This window comes from Podarcis erhardii (assembly GCF_964252035.2).
Source record: "Podarcis erhardii genome assembly, chromosome: 17".
Taxonomy (NCBI): domain Eukaryota; kingdom Metazoa; phylum Chordata; class Lepidosauria; order Squamata; family Lacertidae; genus Podarcis; species Podarcis erhardii.
The window spans coordinates 35,050,394-35,064,110 of NC_138515.1; the positions used below are offsets into that span (position 1 = coordinate 35,050,394).

At 42.5% G+C, this 13,717-nt stretch overlaps 1 protein-coding gene across 3 annotated transcripts in view; it reads left to right on the forward strand.

The window, feature by feature from the left end:
* Positions 1-13,717, forward strand: part of POLQ (DNA polymerase theta) — a 40,727-nt gene that overhangs the window by 316 nt on the left and 26,694 nt on the right. For all 3 annotated transcript variants that reach the window (XR_014152053.1, XM_081844693.1, XM_081844692.1), the window contains exons 2-11: positions 2,205-2,387; positions 3,051-3,181; positions 3,723-3,879; positions 4,967-5,075; positions 5,192-5,411; positions 6,048-6,189; positions 6,275-6,421; positions 9,764-9,976; positions 11,208-11,350; positions 12,794-12,992. Coding sequence is in view for 2 of the 3 variants with exons in the window: in XM_081844693.1 (XP_081700819.1) it covers positions 2,205-2,387; positions 3,051-3,181; positions 3,723-3,879; positions 4,967-5,075; positions 5,192-5,411; positions 6,048-6,189; positions 6,275-6,421; positions 9,764-9,976; positions 11,208-11,350; positions 12,794-12,992 (1,644 nt within the window). In the remaining variant the exon portion in view is untranslated. The remainder of the gene's footprint in view (positions 1-2,204; positions 2,388-3,050; positions 3,182-3,722; positions 3,880-4,966; positions 5,076-5,191; positions 5,412-6,047; positions 6,190-6,274; positions 6,422-9,763; positions 9,977-11,207; positions 11,351-12,793; positions 12,993-13,717) is intronic.

Consider the following 13,717-nt stretch of genomic DNA (forward strand, 5'->3'; position numbering starts at 1 on the left):
TCGGCGCCGGCTTGGCGAGTCAGCTGCTCTTATTGGAGGGGGGCGATATTGGACCCTAAGCGTGACCAGGGGTTTTTTTGGGGGGGGGATAGGCAGGCCTTTTGTTAGGGGGAGCAGAACCTCCGTTTCCTATGTATTTTTATTTATTTAGGGGGGCAGCTACCCTCGCTGCCCCTCCCCTTGGATTTAACCATTGCAATGGGGTTTCTTTCCTAACCCCACACCTTAAATAAACGCAGAGCGGTTCCCCAACCCAGAGTCTTCTTGAGCTGTGGCAGTTGTGAAGGGGACCCCAAAGGGTCATCTAGCCCAACCCGCTGCGGTTGTTGTAAATAAAAATTGCCCTTCTTCCCTTATGGGGTATCCAAGAGCCCAGATAGAGTCCTTACATAGGTTCCCTATTGGTAGGAGAAAATAACAGAGGCCAAGCAGAGAATATTGAGAAGCAAAGCAGCTAGTAAGCCTGATCTTTATTGATCAGTTGCAACAGGGTCCTCACTCCCCACATGCAGGAGGGAGGAGAGACCCCGAACAATGGTGCGCAAGGCCTTATAAAGACTTTTGAAATTCCCATCCTGTAGATCAAGATCACGCCCAGAAACATCATACATACATCACAGAAAAAGGCGGTCTAAACAGAAACTTAAATGTTGTTTTTCTCTTGTCCTTGTTTATCTCCTGTCTGGCAGATCACCTGTTAATGCTCACTTGACTGGATTGCCTGGGGAGCCTGGCCATTCTTTTCTAGTAATAATAATAATTTATTATTTATACCCCGCCCATCTGGCTGGGCCTCCCCAGCCACTCTGGGCAGCTTCCATAAAAACCAAAAATACAGTAAAATATCACACATTAAAAACTTCCCTGAACAGGGCTGCCTGATAAATACTTATTCAAACACCCTTAAGACAGGATTTGTGAAGGAAAAGACAATGGGGAGGCTTTTCTACTTTTGACCATGCAGAGAAACATTTGGTCAGTTTGGGAATCAAAATGGTTCCAGGTTGGCCTTCCTGTGCTGATCTATGTATGTGCTTGGTTGGTACGCTTATGAACATATATCTAAGACCATAAAATTCCTATCACACAGTGCAGGAATGGCGACTAAAAACCCCTGGCAAGGTGGCCGTCCAAGCTCTGTTTAAAAACCTCCAGTGAAGGAGAGTCCCCCACCTGTCCAGTTAGGGCTCATCCACACTTTATTTTTCGCCCTACCCAGCGTCAGATTTTTTGGGGGGGGCAGCAGGCAGCTTTCTCACGCAGGGCGCTGAGTCGAGGGGACACAACATTGGAAAGATCCATTTGGGGGGGGTCAAATTTTGGCTTTGCTCATGGCACCCTATTACCAATAATCAATTTCCACCCCTGGCCCCACACTTTCCCAGTCCGTATCCAAGCACTGGTTTTGGGGGGTTGTTTTTGGCCTGCCGCTTTCCCGGGGGAGCCTGTTCTTTAATGCTGAATCGGAACAAATGGCAATTCGCGTTTTCCGCAGTAAAGAGTGGGTTTTCTTGAGGAAACACACTACACAAAAGGAAGTCTGGATGAGCCCAGAGTCCTTTCCACTGTGAAACAGCTCCCTGAAGTTCTTTCTGATTTTTAGTTGAAATCTCCTTCCTTGCAATTTGAATCCATTGGTTTGGGTCCTACCCTCTGGAGCAGGGGAAAAAAAGCTTGCTCCATCTTCCATATGACAGCCCTTTAGATATTTGAAGATGGCTATCATATCTCTCATGTACACATGTGGGTGTTCATAGAAATATCACAGGTACCGTGGTACCTTGGGTTACATACGCTTCAGGTTACAGACACTTCAGGTTACAGACTCCGCTAACCCAGAAATAGTGCTTCAGGTTAAGAACTTTGCTAGAGGGTGAGAACAGAAATTGGTCTCCGGCGGCGCGGCGGCAGCAGGAGGCCCCATTAGCTAAAGTGGTGCTTCAGGTTAAGAACAGTTTCAGCTTAAGAACGGACCTCCGGAGTGAATTAAGTACTTAACCCGAGGTACCACTGTACTGTAGTTGTGTGTATGCACATTTGTGTGAGAACTAAGGATAACATTGCACATCTAATGAATTGCAAGACAGTTTATGTCACAACTAAGCTGCTTCCACAAGACTCTTTGATATGTGTGAGCCATCTAAATGTCCTGATCTCCACCCTGAGGAAAAAAATCCTAATCTGATGCTGGATTTTCACCCCAGGACAAGGTCAGCATGTGGGCGTTCCTGATGAGCAAGCTGACAAACTGCTGCTAGCAAACTGGGGGCTCCCCCAAGCGGTCCTGGATAAATACCATGGTTTGGGAGTAGTTCGTATGTTCCAGTGGCAAGCCGAGTGCCTGATGGTTGGACAAGTTCTGGAGGGGGAAAACTTGGTTTACTCAGGTATGCTAATAGTTGATGCTCATTCAGCAAATCTCACTTGCTGCAAGTAGCTGATATAGCATTTCCCTGTTTGGCTGTGTGGTGAGTAAATACCTCTTTCCTTTTGACAATGCGATTAACTTCTGAGTTTAATGGGGGACCCTCCTTAATACATAAATAACAATGAATTTCTGATTTGTCTTATGTGTATTTTGATTAGATTTAAAAACTGATTCTAATAACTGCTAGCTGCATATTTTTAAAGGGTGAATTGCCATTGCTTCTTTCTCTTGGTACCTTTTGATGCTACTTGAGAACATTTTTCTGAAGCCCGCATCATTGTTTCTCATTTGATAGCTAAAGAGAGAAAGAATGTGACTTGTACATGTCCTAGTAATAATAAAAGCATATTCATGCTAAGTGCTCTTGTGGTGGCACTAAACATAAAATATGTAAGGAATTTTCAGTAATGCACAATTCTGTAAGGCAGGATCAGTGATCCACAAACTTTGCCTGCCCGTTGTCCTTGACTTTCTACTCCACCTCTGTGTGAGGTTATGAGCAATGCCTTGTTTCTTTTTCAAGCTCCAAGTTTAATTGGGAAGGAAGGTGGGGATCTTCCCTGTGATTCCAGGTTGGAATTTGTTTCTAGATGTTGAATGTCTTCCTTTCAATTGCTTTCAGCTCCTACAAGTGCAGGGAAAACTCTAGTTGCTGAATTACTTATGCTGAAGAGAGTGCTGGAATCTCGCAAAAAAGCTTTGTTCATTTTACCCTTTATCTCTGTGGCCAAAGAAAAGAAATATTACCTGCAAGTAAGTAGAAGATATTTAAAGTACGGTACTAGATCAGAAGTCATATTGCCGAATCTTAAGTACTGGGAAGAAAAGCAGGCACATATTTGACAGAATTTTAGGGCAGAATGATCATCTTATTTAAGTGGAGGTAACCAGAACTGTGTGCAGCATTCCAAGTGTGGTTGCATCATAGATTTGTGTAAAGGTATTACGACATTGACAGTTTTATTTCCAGTCCCTTTCCTAATGATTCCAAGTATGGGATTTGCCTTTTTCACAGCTGCTGCACACGGGGCTATCTTCACTTAGCTACCCACTATGACCCCGAGGTCTCATTTTTCATCAGGCTTGAATATAAGAAGAGCCTGGAGGATCACGTAAATGGCCCAACTAGTCAAGTATCCTGTTCTCACAGTGGTCAATCAGATACCTGTCCTAGGTGAGGGATTGTCTAGTGATGAGTTGGTTTCAAAATACAATGTGGGGTTGACTGCTTTACACAGCGCATGCCCAAATTCTAAACATGTGAAAATATGTACATTGTCTCTTTGGCAAATAGGCAGTGTTCCAAGACGTAGGTGTGCAAGTGGAGGGGTACATAGGGAGTATTTCCCCTGCTGTCCGTTTCTCTGCCCTGGATGTTGCTGTCTGCACTATTGAGAGAGCTAATGGTCTGATCAACAGACTCATAGAGGAGAAAATACTGGACTCACTGGGTAAGCTGTAACAGCATTTGTCATTATCAAGAAACAGTGAAAAAAGTGGTCTCCCAGTTGGACATATCAGTCTTCTTTTTGCACAATATATACCATATATATTTTCTGTGTATAAGACGCTCCCATGTATAAGACAACCCCTATTTTTTAAAACACAAAATTAAGAAATCAGGCCAGAGCCAGACCCTGATCCCGAACCGCCAGACCCCGAACCTGAACCCAAACCCTGGCTGCCCACACTAGAGTCCAAACCTGAGCCCAGGCCTCCCACAACAGCCCAAACTCACACTTGAACCCCTGGTATTAACCATTCATGTATAAGACGGCCCCCAATTTTTGACTAAAATTTTAAAGCAAGAAACATTGTCGTATACGTGAGGACATACGGCATATAATTTCTATAGCAGCTTGGTCTGCATTCCACTGGCTTGATTTGAAAAATTGTAGGTATATCTACAGATATTTGTCAGTTCATTCAATAGCAATCTTAAGTCATAGTGCTATTGTTAGTAAATTTCCTGATGTTTATATCTATACCAGCATTTTTTAAAGAAATATGTCTGAACTGCTTTGAAAGTAAATAAGTTTTTTAAAGGAAGAACCCATAATTAAATTTGATATTTGTGCTAGTTTTAAGGTTTCTGAGTCACCTTGGGTGCCCTTTGTTGGAGTAAAAGCGACTCTTAAATGCTTTTATAAATCAATAAAATAGTATGGGAGCTTAAAATTTAGAGGGTTCATTTAACTATTTGGCTGGATGGCATCCTTTCTAAGTTTAAGTGTCGTTATGATATTTGCACCCATCCATTTATTAGGAATAGACTCTGTTTCTCTACAGTATGAAAACAGCTCAGCTAACTGCCCTTTTAAATGCTTCCTAAAATTCAATAGTATTGTATAGCTGTCTGGGCCTTGCACTTTATTCAAATTTATTCAAGTTTAAAAAATGCAATAAAGTATCTTATTGCTTTTTTCTTTTGTTATGTTCTGCAGCAGCCTAGAATGTGCTTTGGTGAAGGGTGGTATAGAAATTTAAAATAACAATAGGTAAATTGATATCTGTAGTCTCTCCCTTTCTGTTCCATAGGAATAGTAGTTGTAGATGAGCTGCACATGCTGGGGGATCCTCAGAGAGGGTATCTTCTAGAACTCCTGCTGACAAAGGTTCAGTTTTTGACCAGAAAAATGAAGAACAAGTGAGTAGACTAGAAAGTCTTTGTTTTTTAAGATCTCAAAAATCTAGTTTCCTGTGAGACGATGTTCCAATGGAATAACTGTTAAGAATTCGGCTTTCTTTTCTTTTTTCTTGTAGACAATCAAAGATGCCTGGACCACTCTCAAATGGAATACAAATTGTAGGCATGAGCGCTACCCTTCCTAACTTGGGTCTTCTGGCCTCCTGGCTAAATGCAAAGCTATACCACACAGATTTCCGACCAGTGCCCCTTGTAGAGCAAGTGAAAATTGGCAGCCAAATTTATGACTCTTCCATTAAAGTTGTGAGAGAAATCCAGTCTGTGCTGCATATAAAGGTAACTAGATATTGCTAAGGATATGTCTTACTTAATTTAATGCTGCTTGGCTGCCAAAATTTAAAATGAAACCCTTAAGTGTATAATAGGTGTGTAATGTGTCAAAGCATGTTGTATCACATGGTAGGTAGATGGGCAATCTTTTCCTATCTCCAGGTTTTGACCAATAATTTAGCAAGTTCTGGACTTCTGTCTAATGGTATAATCCAAAAGCAAACAAAAATGGTGGAATGTAACATCATGCTCTTCAGCTTGCCAGACAGAAACAGCTTGCCAGTCTCCCCTTTCCTCCCCTTCATGTGCTGTTCTGGGGGTTCTTCTGACCTCTCCCAGAGCCAATTTCAAGGGGGTGGGCTGAAGAGAAGGGGGGAAGCCTTGCTGTGCAAGCACAAATTCTTAAGTGGGACTTCTGATGGCGCTGGTTAGGTGAATCCTGACCCAAAGTCCCACCCAATCACACCACATGGTGGATGACTTGGGCACTTGTTTAGAACAGGACATAATTTTCAATGCTGGACATACAGAGCTGAGCTTTTGAGTTTCTGAATTGAAGAAGGAATTGGAAAAAGGCTTCAAGAGCATCACCTCCATAGAGATATATGAAATTTGGTTGTTTAAAAAAATGTTTCTATTTAGAATGATGAGGACCATGTGGTGACTCTGTGTTATGAGACTGTTCAGAATGGCCATTCTGTCCTTATTTTCTGCCCATCTAAGAACTGGTGTGAGAAATTGTCAGACATCATTGCCCGGGAATTCTACAATCTCCAGCACAAGTGTGAGTCAAAATTAAGGGGCTGAGGAAGGCCTGGGGCTTGAAGAGTACACACAACGTGACAATATGCTTTCCTTCCTATGTAAAGACCTTCAAAAGATGTCCACCCTTTCACCAGTAGCCCTGGACAAAGAAGGGATAGAGGAGTTGATAGGTCAGCTAAAGCATTCGCCTTCTGGTTTGGACTCCGTGCTTCAGAGGACTATAAAATGGGGTGTAGCTTTTCACCATGCAGGTATGCCTTTGGGGTGTGTTCATCTTGTATTATTTTATCTGTCTACATCAGTCTGATTGTGTAAGTGTGTGGCCTGCCATGACTTTTCTGACTGGTGGGCACATAGAATCATAGAGTTGGAAGAGACCACAAGGGCCATCGAGTCCAACCCCCTGCCAAGCAGGAAACACCATCAGAGCACTCCTGACATATGGTTGTCAAGCCTCTGCTTAAAGACCTCCAAAGAAGGAGACTCCACCACACTCCTTGGCAGCAAATTCCACTGTCAAACAGCTCTTACTGTCAGGAAGTTCTTCCTAATGTTTAGGTGGAATATTCTTTCTTGTAGTTTGGATCCATTGCTCCGTGTCCGCTTCTCTGGAGCAGCAGAAAACAACCTTTCTCCCTCCTCTATGTGACATCCTTTTATATATTTGAACATGGCTATCCTATCACCCCTTAACCTCCTCTTCTCCAGGCTAAACATGCCCAGCTCCCTTAGCCGTTCCTCATAAGGCATTGTTTCCAGGCCTTTGACCATTTTGGTTGCCCTCCTCTGGATGCATGTCCATCCTTCATGTCTGCAGCTTCAAGTGAAATAGCGCACACACGCACACACGCGCTACAATATATGTATAGACTTAAAAAAAGAGTGGGCTTGTCCAGGGGTCAAGTCTTTTACTTTTTTACAGCTAATGCCCTCCGCTTGATCGCAGCCGCAGAAAATTTGGCCACTTTCAGTGTTACTTCTGGGTTTTTATCTCCTAGTAGGATTTTCAGCCGCTGAGATTCAGATCGACCTGGAAATTTCTGAACGATAGGGGAAATAAACAGTGACCTGATATCCCCATAGAGGTCGCAGTGTAGCAACACACGTGAAGCCGTTTCCACCTCTTTCAGACCACATGGGCAGACTCGTTCAGCATAGGGTTTGCCCACGTATCTGCCCTTTAGTAAGGCAGATGGCAGTACATCAAATCTGGTAAGGGTAAACGCCCGCCTGTATTTTGCGATTTGTAAATCCAGCAAATATGGTGTTAGATTGAACCCTTTTCCATAATCTTGGATAGCTGGATATTTATCTATCTTGCTCATATGGTCCTGAAGCTCTACATCTCCTATTCGCTGGCTCACCATCCTTTTAGCCTTTTCAAAACCTGAGGCTATAAGTTCTTGTGGGGAAAGCCCCAGGCCCTTCAATTTTTCATAGAGCAACAATCTCCATTTAGACTGGAACGGGTCTAATAGAGTCAAAGGAGCCACTCCCACTGGAAAAAATATGAGTTTTAGCCAGAAGTGAATCTTCAGGATCCATATCCTGGCATTGATAGGGAGTTGACCTACCTCTAGCCTAATGGCTGTGTTGGAAACACAGGTAGGTAACCCTAGTAGGGAGCGGTAAAATTTAGTTTGTACATATTCCAGGGACTTGAGTTTTTGACAATTAAATATCTGGGTGCCATACATCAGTTGTGGAAGTATTTTTGCGACAAAGACCTGGGAGGCAGCAGGAACATATTGACCTCCTTTTCTATAAAAGAAACTTATGATAGCTCTGGAAGATCTTTGCGCATTTGCAATGGAATTCTTAATCTGATGGCACCAGGATCCCTTCTCATCAAAGATTATTCCAAGGTATCTAAAGGATGTTACTTGCTCAATAGGTTGGTTATTAATTTTCCATTTATGTCGGAGTTTTCTCTTGGAGAACACCATAATTTTTGATTTAGTGTAATTTATTATTAGGTGTTCAGCTTCGCAATATTCTGTAAGAGCTCGTAAAAGTTTTCTTAGTCCCACACAAGAGAAGGAAATAAGTGCCGCATCATCTGCGTACAAAAGGACTGGGATTGGTATATTATTTAGGTTTGGGGGATGAGTACTTGCATCCTCCATCTTTCTAACTAAGGAGTTTATGTAAAAATTAAATAGAATAGGGGCAAGAACACAGCCTTGCTTGACACCATGGAAACTTTGGATTTCCTTTGATAGGTTCCCATAACGGTCACATCTAACACGGATCCGAGTATTTTCATGTAGTCTACGGATGAGAAGCAAAAGACGTCTATCGATGTTTGTGGCACTTAATTTTTCCCAAAGTCTGTGCCGGGGTATCAAATCGAAAGCTGATTTGAAATCTATAAAGGCTACATAGAGGGAGCCTCCTTTCTTTGAGGTGTATTTCTCCACTAGATGTTGCAATACCAGTCCTTCAAGTGAAATAGCCATTATGAATCAAACACTACAGAGCACAACCCAAAGAGTGCTTACTAAGGATTCCTCATCGTCCTGGAAAAAAGGGACAAGTGGAGTGCCGCAGGATTCTGTCCTGGGTCCACTGTTGTTCAACATCTTTCTAAATGACTTGGCTGAAGGAATTGAGGGGATGCTTATCAAATTTGCAGATGACACCAAACTGGGAGGGGTAGCAAATACTGCAGGAGACAGAATTGGGATTCAAGATGACCTTAAGATGATTGGAGAACTGGGCCAAAAAAACCAAAATGAATTTCAACATGTAAGGCTCTACACTTAGGCAGGAAGAACCAACTGCAGAAATATAAGATGGGGGGCTTGCAAGTAGTACATATGAAAAGGATCTAGGGGTCTTAATAGATCCCAAGCTTAACATGAGTCAACAGTGTGATGCAGCAGCAAAAAGGCCTGATGTTATTCTAGTCTACATCAACAGAAGTTGTTTAGCCTGGAGAAGAGGAGGTTAAGGGGTGATAGGATAGCCATGTTCAAATATATAAAAGGATGTCACATAGAGGAGGGAGAAAGGTTGTTTTCTGCTGCTCCAGAGAAGCGGAAACAGAGCAATGGTTCCAAACTACAAGAAAGAAGATTCCACCTAAACATTAGGAAGAACTTCCTGACAGTAAGAGCTGTTTGACAGTGGAATTTGCTGCCAAGGAGTGTGGTGGAGTCTCCTTCTTGGGAGGTCTTTAAGCAGAGGCTTGACAACCATATGTCAGGAGTGCTCTGGTGGTGTTTCCTGCTTGGCAGGGGGTTGGACTCGATGGCCCTTGTGGTCTCTTCCAACTCTATGATTCTATGATTCTAAGTATAGTGTCCAGATCATGGGAAGTAATAGAGTCCTGCTCTATTCTGCCTTGATCAGAAACACACCTGGTGTACTGTGTCCAGGTCTGGGCACCACAATTTAAGGGGGATATTGGCAAACCCGAAAGCGCTCAACCTGAAGCAACTTCAACCCGAGGTATGACTGTATATGTATACAAGTGGAATTACTTTAATGCTATAAAACAATATTTGGATTTCCCAGGATTAAATTGCCTCAATAACTATCTGCCACCATTGGTTAATATGTCAGTATTTAACAGTGTATCTTAATCTTAGGTCTTACATTTGATGAACGAGATACCATTGAAACTGCTTTTCGTCAAGGAGTGCTTCGAGTCCTAGTAGCAACCTCTACGCTTTCTTCTGGGGTGAATCTGCCTGCGCGCCGGGTGATCATCCGAACTCCTGTGTTTGGAGGCAGATCATTGGATGTCTTGACATACAAACAGATGGCCGGGAGAGCTGGAAGGAAGGGAGTAGACACCATAGGTAAGTGCACTTGCTCTAGCTGTGACTAACAATAGTTCCTTGACTGTTTAAAGACCAACAAAATTATTGTGGCCTAGGCTTTCTTGGGCTAATGCCCACTTGATTAGGGGCATCCAGAAAGTTGCTATAGGTTTTAGAGAGTGGGCAGTTTTCCATATAGTAGACCAAAAAACTAGGAAAATGAGTGAGAGAACAGGTGTAACATAGTTCCATTTTAAGAAAGGCAGTTCCCATGCAATCAAGGTTCAAAGAAAATAAATAGGTGCAAGCCACAGAGCTTAATTGCATGTTTTGATCTAAAATGCAGTTTTCATCAGAGAAGATCTACAGTGTAGAACATTCCTAACATTATAATTAGCATGTTCATGCTAATTCATGCTAAATGGCAGAGTGGAGGCCAACCTGACCCCATCCATTGGCCAGTGAAGAAGCAGCTGCTTGCTTTCAGTGCTTGTTTTCCTTTTCTCTCCCTTCTCCTTATCTTTTAATATGTGTACAGTTATTAGGGGGAAAATATGTGCTCTATAAGTGTTAAGCACAGAAAAAGGCACCCAAAAACGAGGGTATGTCTGTGTGTGACCCAGATACCCATAAAGGTTGGGAGGAAGAGGCCTGGCCCCTCTACCTGCCACTGCTGTCAGATGATACGATGCAATAAAAGAGAAACTGACACTTTGGTTGTTCAGTTCATGGCGTGCTTGAGAATGTTTGGGTTTGGTGAAATGATAGTTGGTCAGTTGGTTGAATAGCTGACAATATTTGCCTAGCCTCCAAGCCCTAATCTTGTGCACAGCTGTATGCAGAGGAAGAGGAATTCAAGATCCAGTCAGAATCAATGTGTGCTCTGTTCTTGCTTATAGGAAAGGGGACAGATTGTACCCAGCCATGGTCCCTAGTGATATATCTGCAAAGATTTTGCCATTCCCCCATCTGCTTTGCCATTTGAATCACTGATGTGTGCCCTCTAGAGTGCATGATTTTTCTGTAAGAAGAAAGTAAGCAGGCTATAGTCAGGGCAGAAGAACAAAATATGTACCTTTCTTCCTAACCCTGGCGATCCCTGCTTTCAGTTTAAATGTTCTTGCGCCACTTGACCTACCTGTTCTTGGTTCTAACAAACATTGATTTTATTAATAATGAAACTGCTTATTAATTAAAATGACTCTTGTATGCACTGGTTATTAAATAAAGCATTTTCCCTCTCTCGGTTGAAATTGGTGTGTTTTGATAGGCGAGAGCATTCTGGTGTGCAAGGCCACAGAGAAATCAAAAGGAATTGCGCTGCTCCAGGGCTGTCTCAAGCCAGTGCGGAGCTGTTTGCTGAGCCAAGAGGGAGAAGACATTACTTCAAGTATGATACGGGCAATCCTTGAGGTATGTAACGCTCATGCTAAGGCAATAAAACTTTACTCCCAAGGCATAGATCAATATTTATTACCTGCAGGCTTTTGGGTTGTAGTCATTTGAGGGGTGAATGCATCTTTAGAAATACTTCATCTTTTAATATCCACCTTCAGCATTAAGTTCAGCCTGCTCCACCTATGCAGCTAGGTGAAGGAGCTGCCAGGTGTATTTAAGGAAATGGATCCTGTGAGTCCTTCACTCTTAGATCTAATTTCTGTGATCCTTCACACTCAGAGTAGGCTGGGGGCTATGTTGCTTGAATCAAGCATACATGGCAGCATATAATTGGGTGAACAGAGGTTTATTTCCTTTGTTTATCTGTCAAATTTATATCCTGTCTTTCCACTGAATTAGGCTTAAGATAGCAATAATGCAAATTCAGTAAAATATAATTAAGCATAAAATACAAAGTAAAAAAGCAGGCAAAACTTCTAGGAAACAACCAGGTAAAACTAATCAGGACCGAGCTCACCCTGCTGCGGGGATTCGAACCGCGACCTTCTGATCAGCAAGCCCTAGGCTCTGTGGTTTAGACTACAGCGCCACCTGCGTCCCTGCTAAACCTATATTGGGCATAACATAAATCTGATGGAATGGAGGAGAACCAGTGAGATGAAATCCTCTCTAGATCCAAAGTATGGGAAGGACAGAGAAGGGTGTCCTGGGAGCAGTATCACTGTATATCAGTTTACCAAAGGGTGACAGTGTGGCATATCTTCAGACTCTAAAGCAGTGTTATCAAAATATATAAAACTGCTGAAAAGCACCATGCATCCAAAATTGCAAGGTTATGCCAGAATTTAATTTTATTAATGCTTTTATATGCTGCCTCTCCACCAAGACAAAGAAACCATACAAAGTATTCTCAGGTCACCTTTAGGAGCTGAAGGCCATCTGCTCCCTGGCCTGAGTCTCTTCTCTGATACTCTCCCACAATGCTGGACTCAAACCCAGACGCTGAGATTAAGAGTCTTATGCTGTACCATGCAGTGGGTGTTCAGAGGTATACTACTCCTAAACACAGGATCTCTATTTAACTAGAATGACGAATACTTGTTTGCTTGACCTTTCCTCCATATATTTATGTCTGATCCTCTCCTAAAGCCACCTGAGCCCAGGCATCTTTATTGTATCCTTATTGTAGTGAATTATGTAAGCGCTGAAGACACTTTTCCTGTTACTATTCATTCTGGAGTGGTATGTAGTTGCAAAATTCTGGAAATCTATACATGCATACGCAAATACCTCTGTGCCCAGGGGTATCCTTGTGAGAGACTGAGTGCCCTTGACATGCTCACTGAGAAATTTTAGAAGCGCAGTGTGTCCTTTCCGTCTAAAAGGGTCTCCTTTCAGATTTAATTGCTGTATCGTTTTAGCAAGTACTGTATGCTGATTAAATTCTTATTCTGACAGATCATAGTAAATGGAGTAGCTAGCTCTCCAGAAGACATCCAGAGTTACGCTTCCTGTACACTCTTTGGTGCAAGTCTGAAAGACTTCCCAGACAATGGGACAGAGCAGGAGAGACATTGCCATGGTTCTATAGATGCTTGTGTGAAGTGGCTGCTTAAGAATGAATTTATCCTGATTTCGGTGTCTGATACAGGCAAAGGTAAAATGCACATTTGCATTTGGATTGCATGTTAAAGCAAAAAAATGAAACATGCAGATTTGGAGCAGCAAACATTTGTACCATTTATGTGCAACCTTGAGCATAGCTTCTCTAACCTGTTTTGATGCTGTCTCTATGCTCAGCTTCTTCCACAAATTGATTCAATCTTGTTCTTTAATTTCTGTGCCTCAGTCACCCTCCCACGCCCTTTTAAGCCCTAACAAATCTTCCCAATCGATGTTTTACAAAATAGGCTACAATTTGGAAACTGTGCCCTTTGCCCTGACCCTGGGGGCAGCAAGGAGTAAAGACTCAAAGGAAGTCAATTGTTTAGTAGCTTGTTCCATAAATTCAAGGCATTTTAATCATGCACTTGGTACCACCTGGATACCATGTAGCTGCAACATCAACCAAGACTGTAATTATTGCTCTGCAGTAGGTCTACCACCTACCAGAAAAAAGTCTCAAAGACAGTAAAGTCACTTTGATCTCCAAAGGGGCCGATATTGGTGCCATTAGAGTAAATGGTCATGTTCTAGTCACAGTGGAATTGGAAGCTTTCGGAAGAAAAACACATACCCATTGTGGTGCTTCAACTCTCTGCTTTAGTCACCACCAAGTGGTGCAGAAAAACTGAAAGAAATTTTAACTAATTATTTCACTGAATATGATGCTTCTGAGGACTTGATAACAATCAAGTGGGAGGGGATGAAAGCTGTGATGCA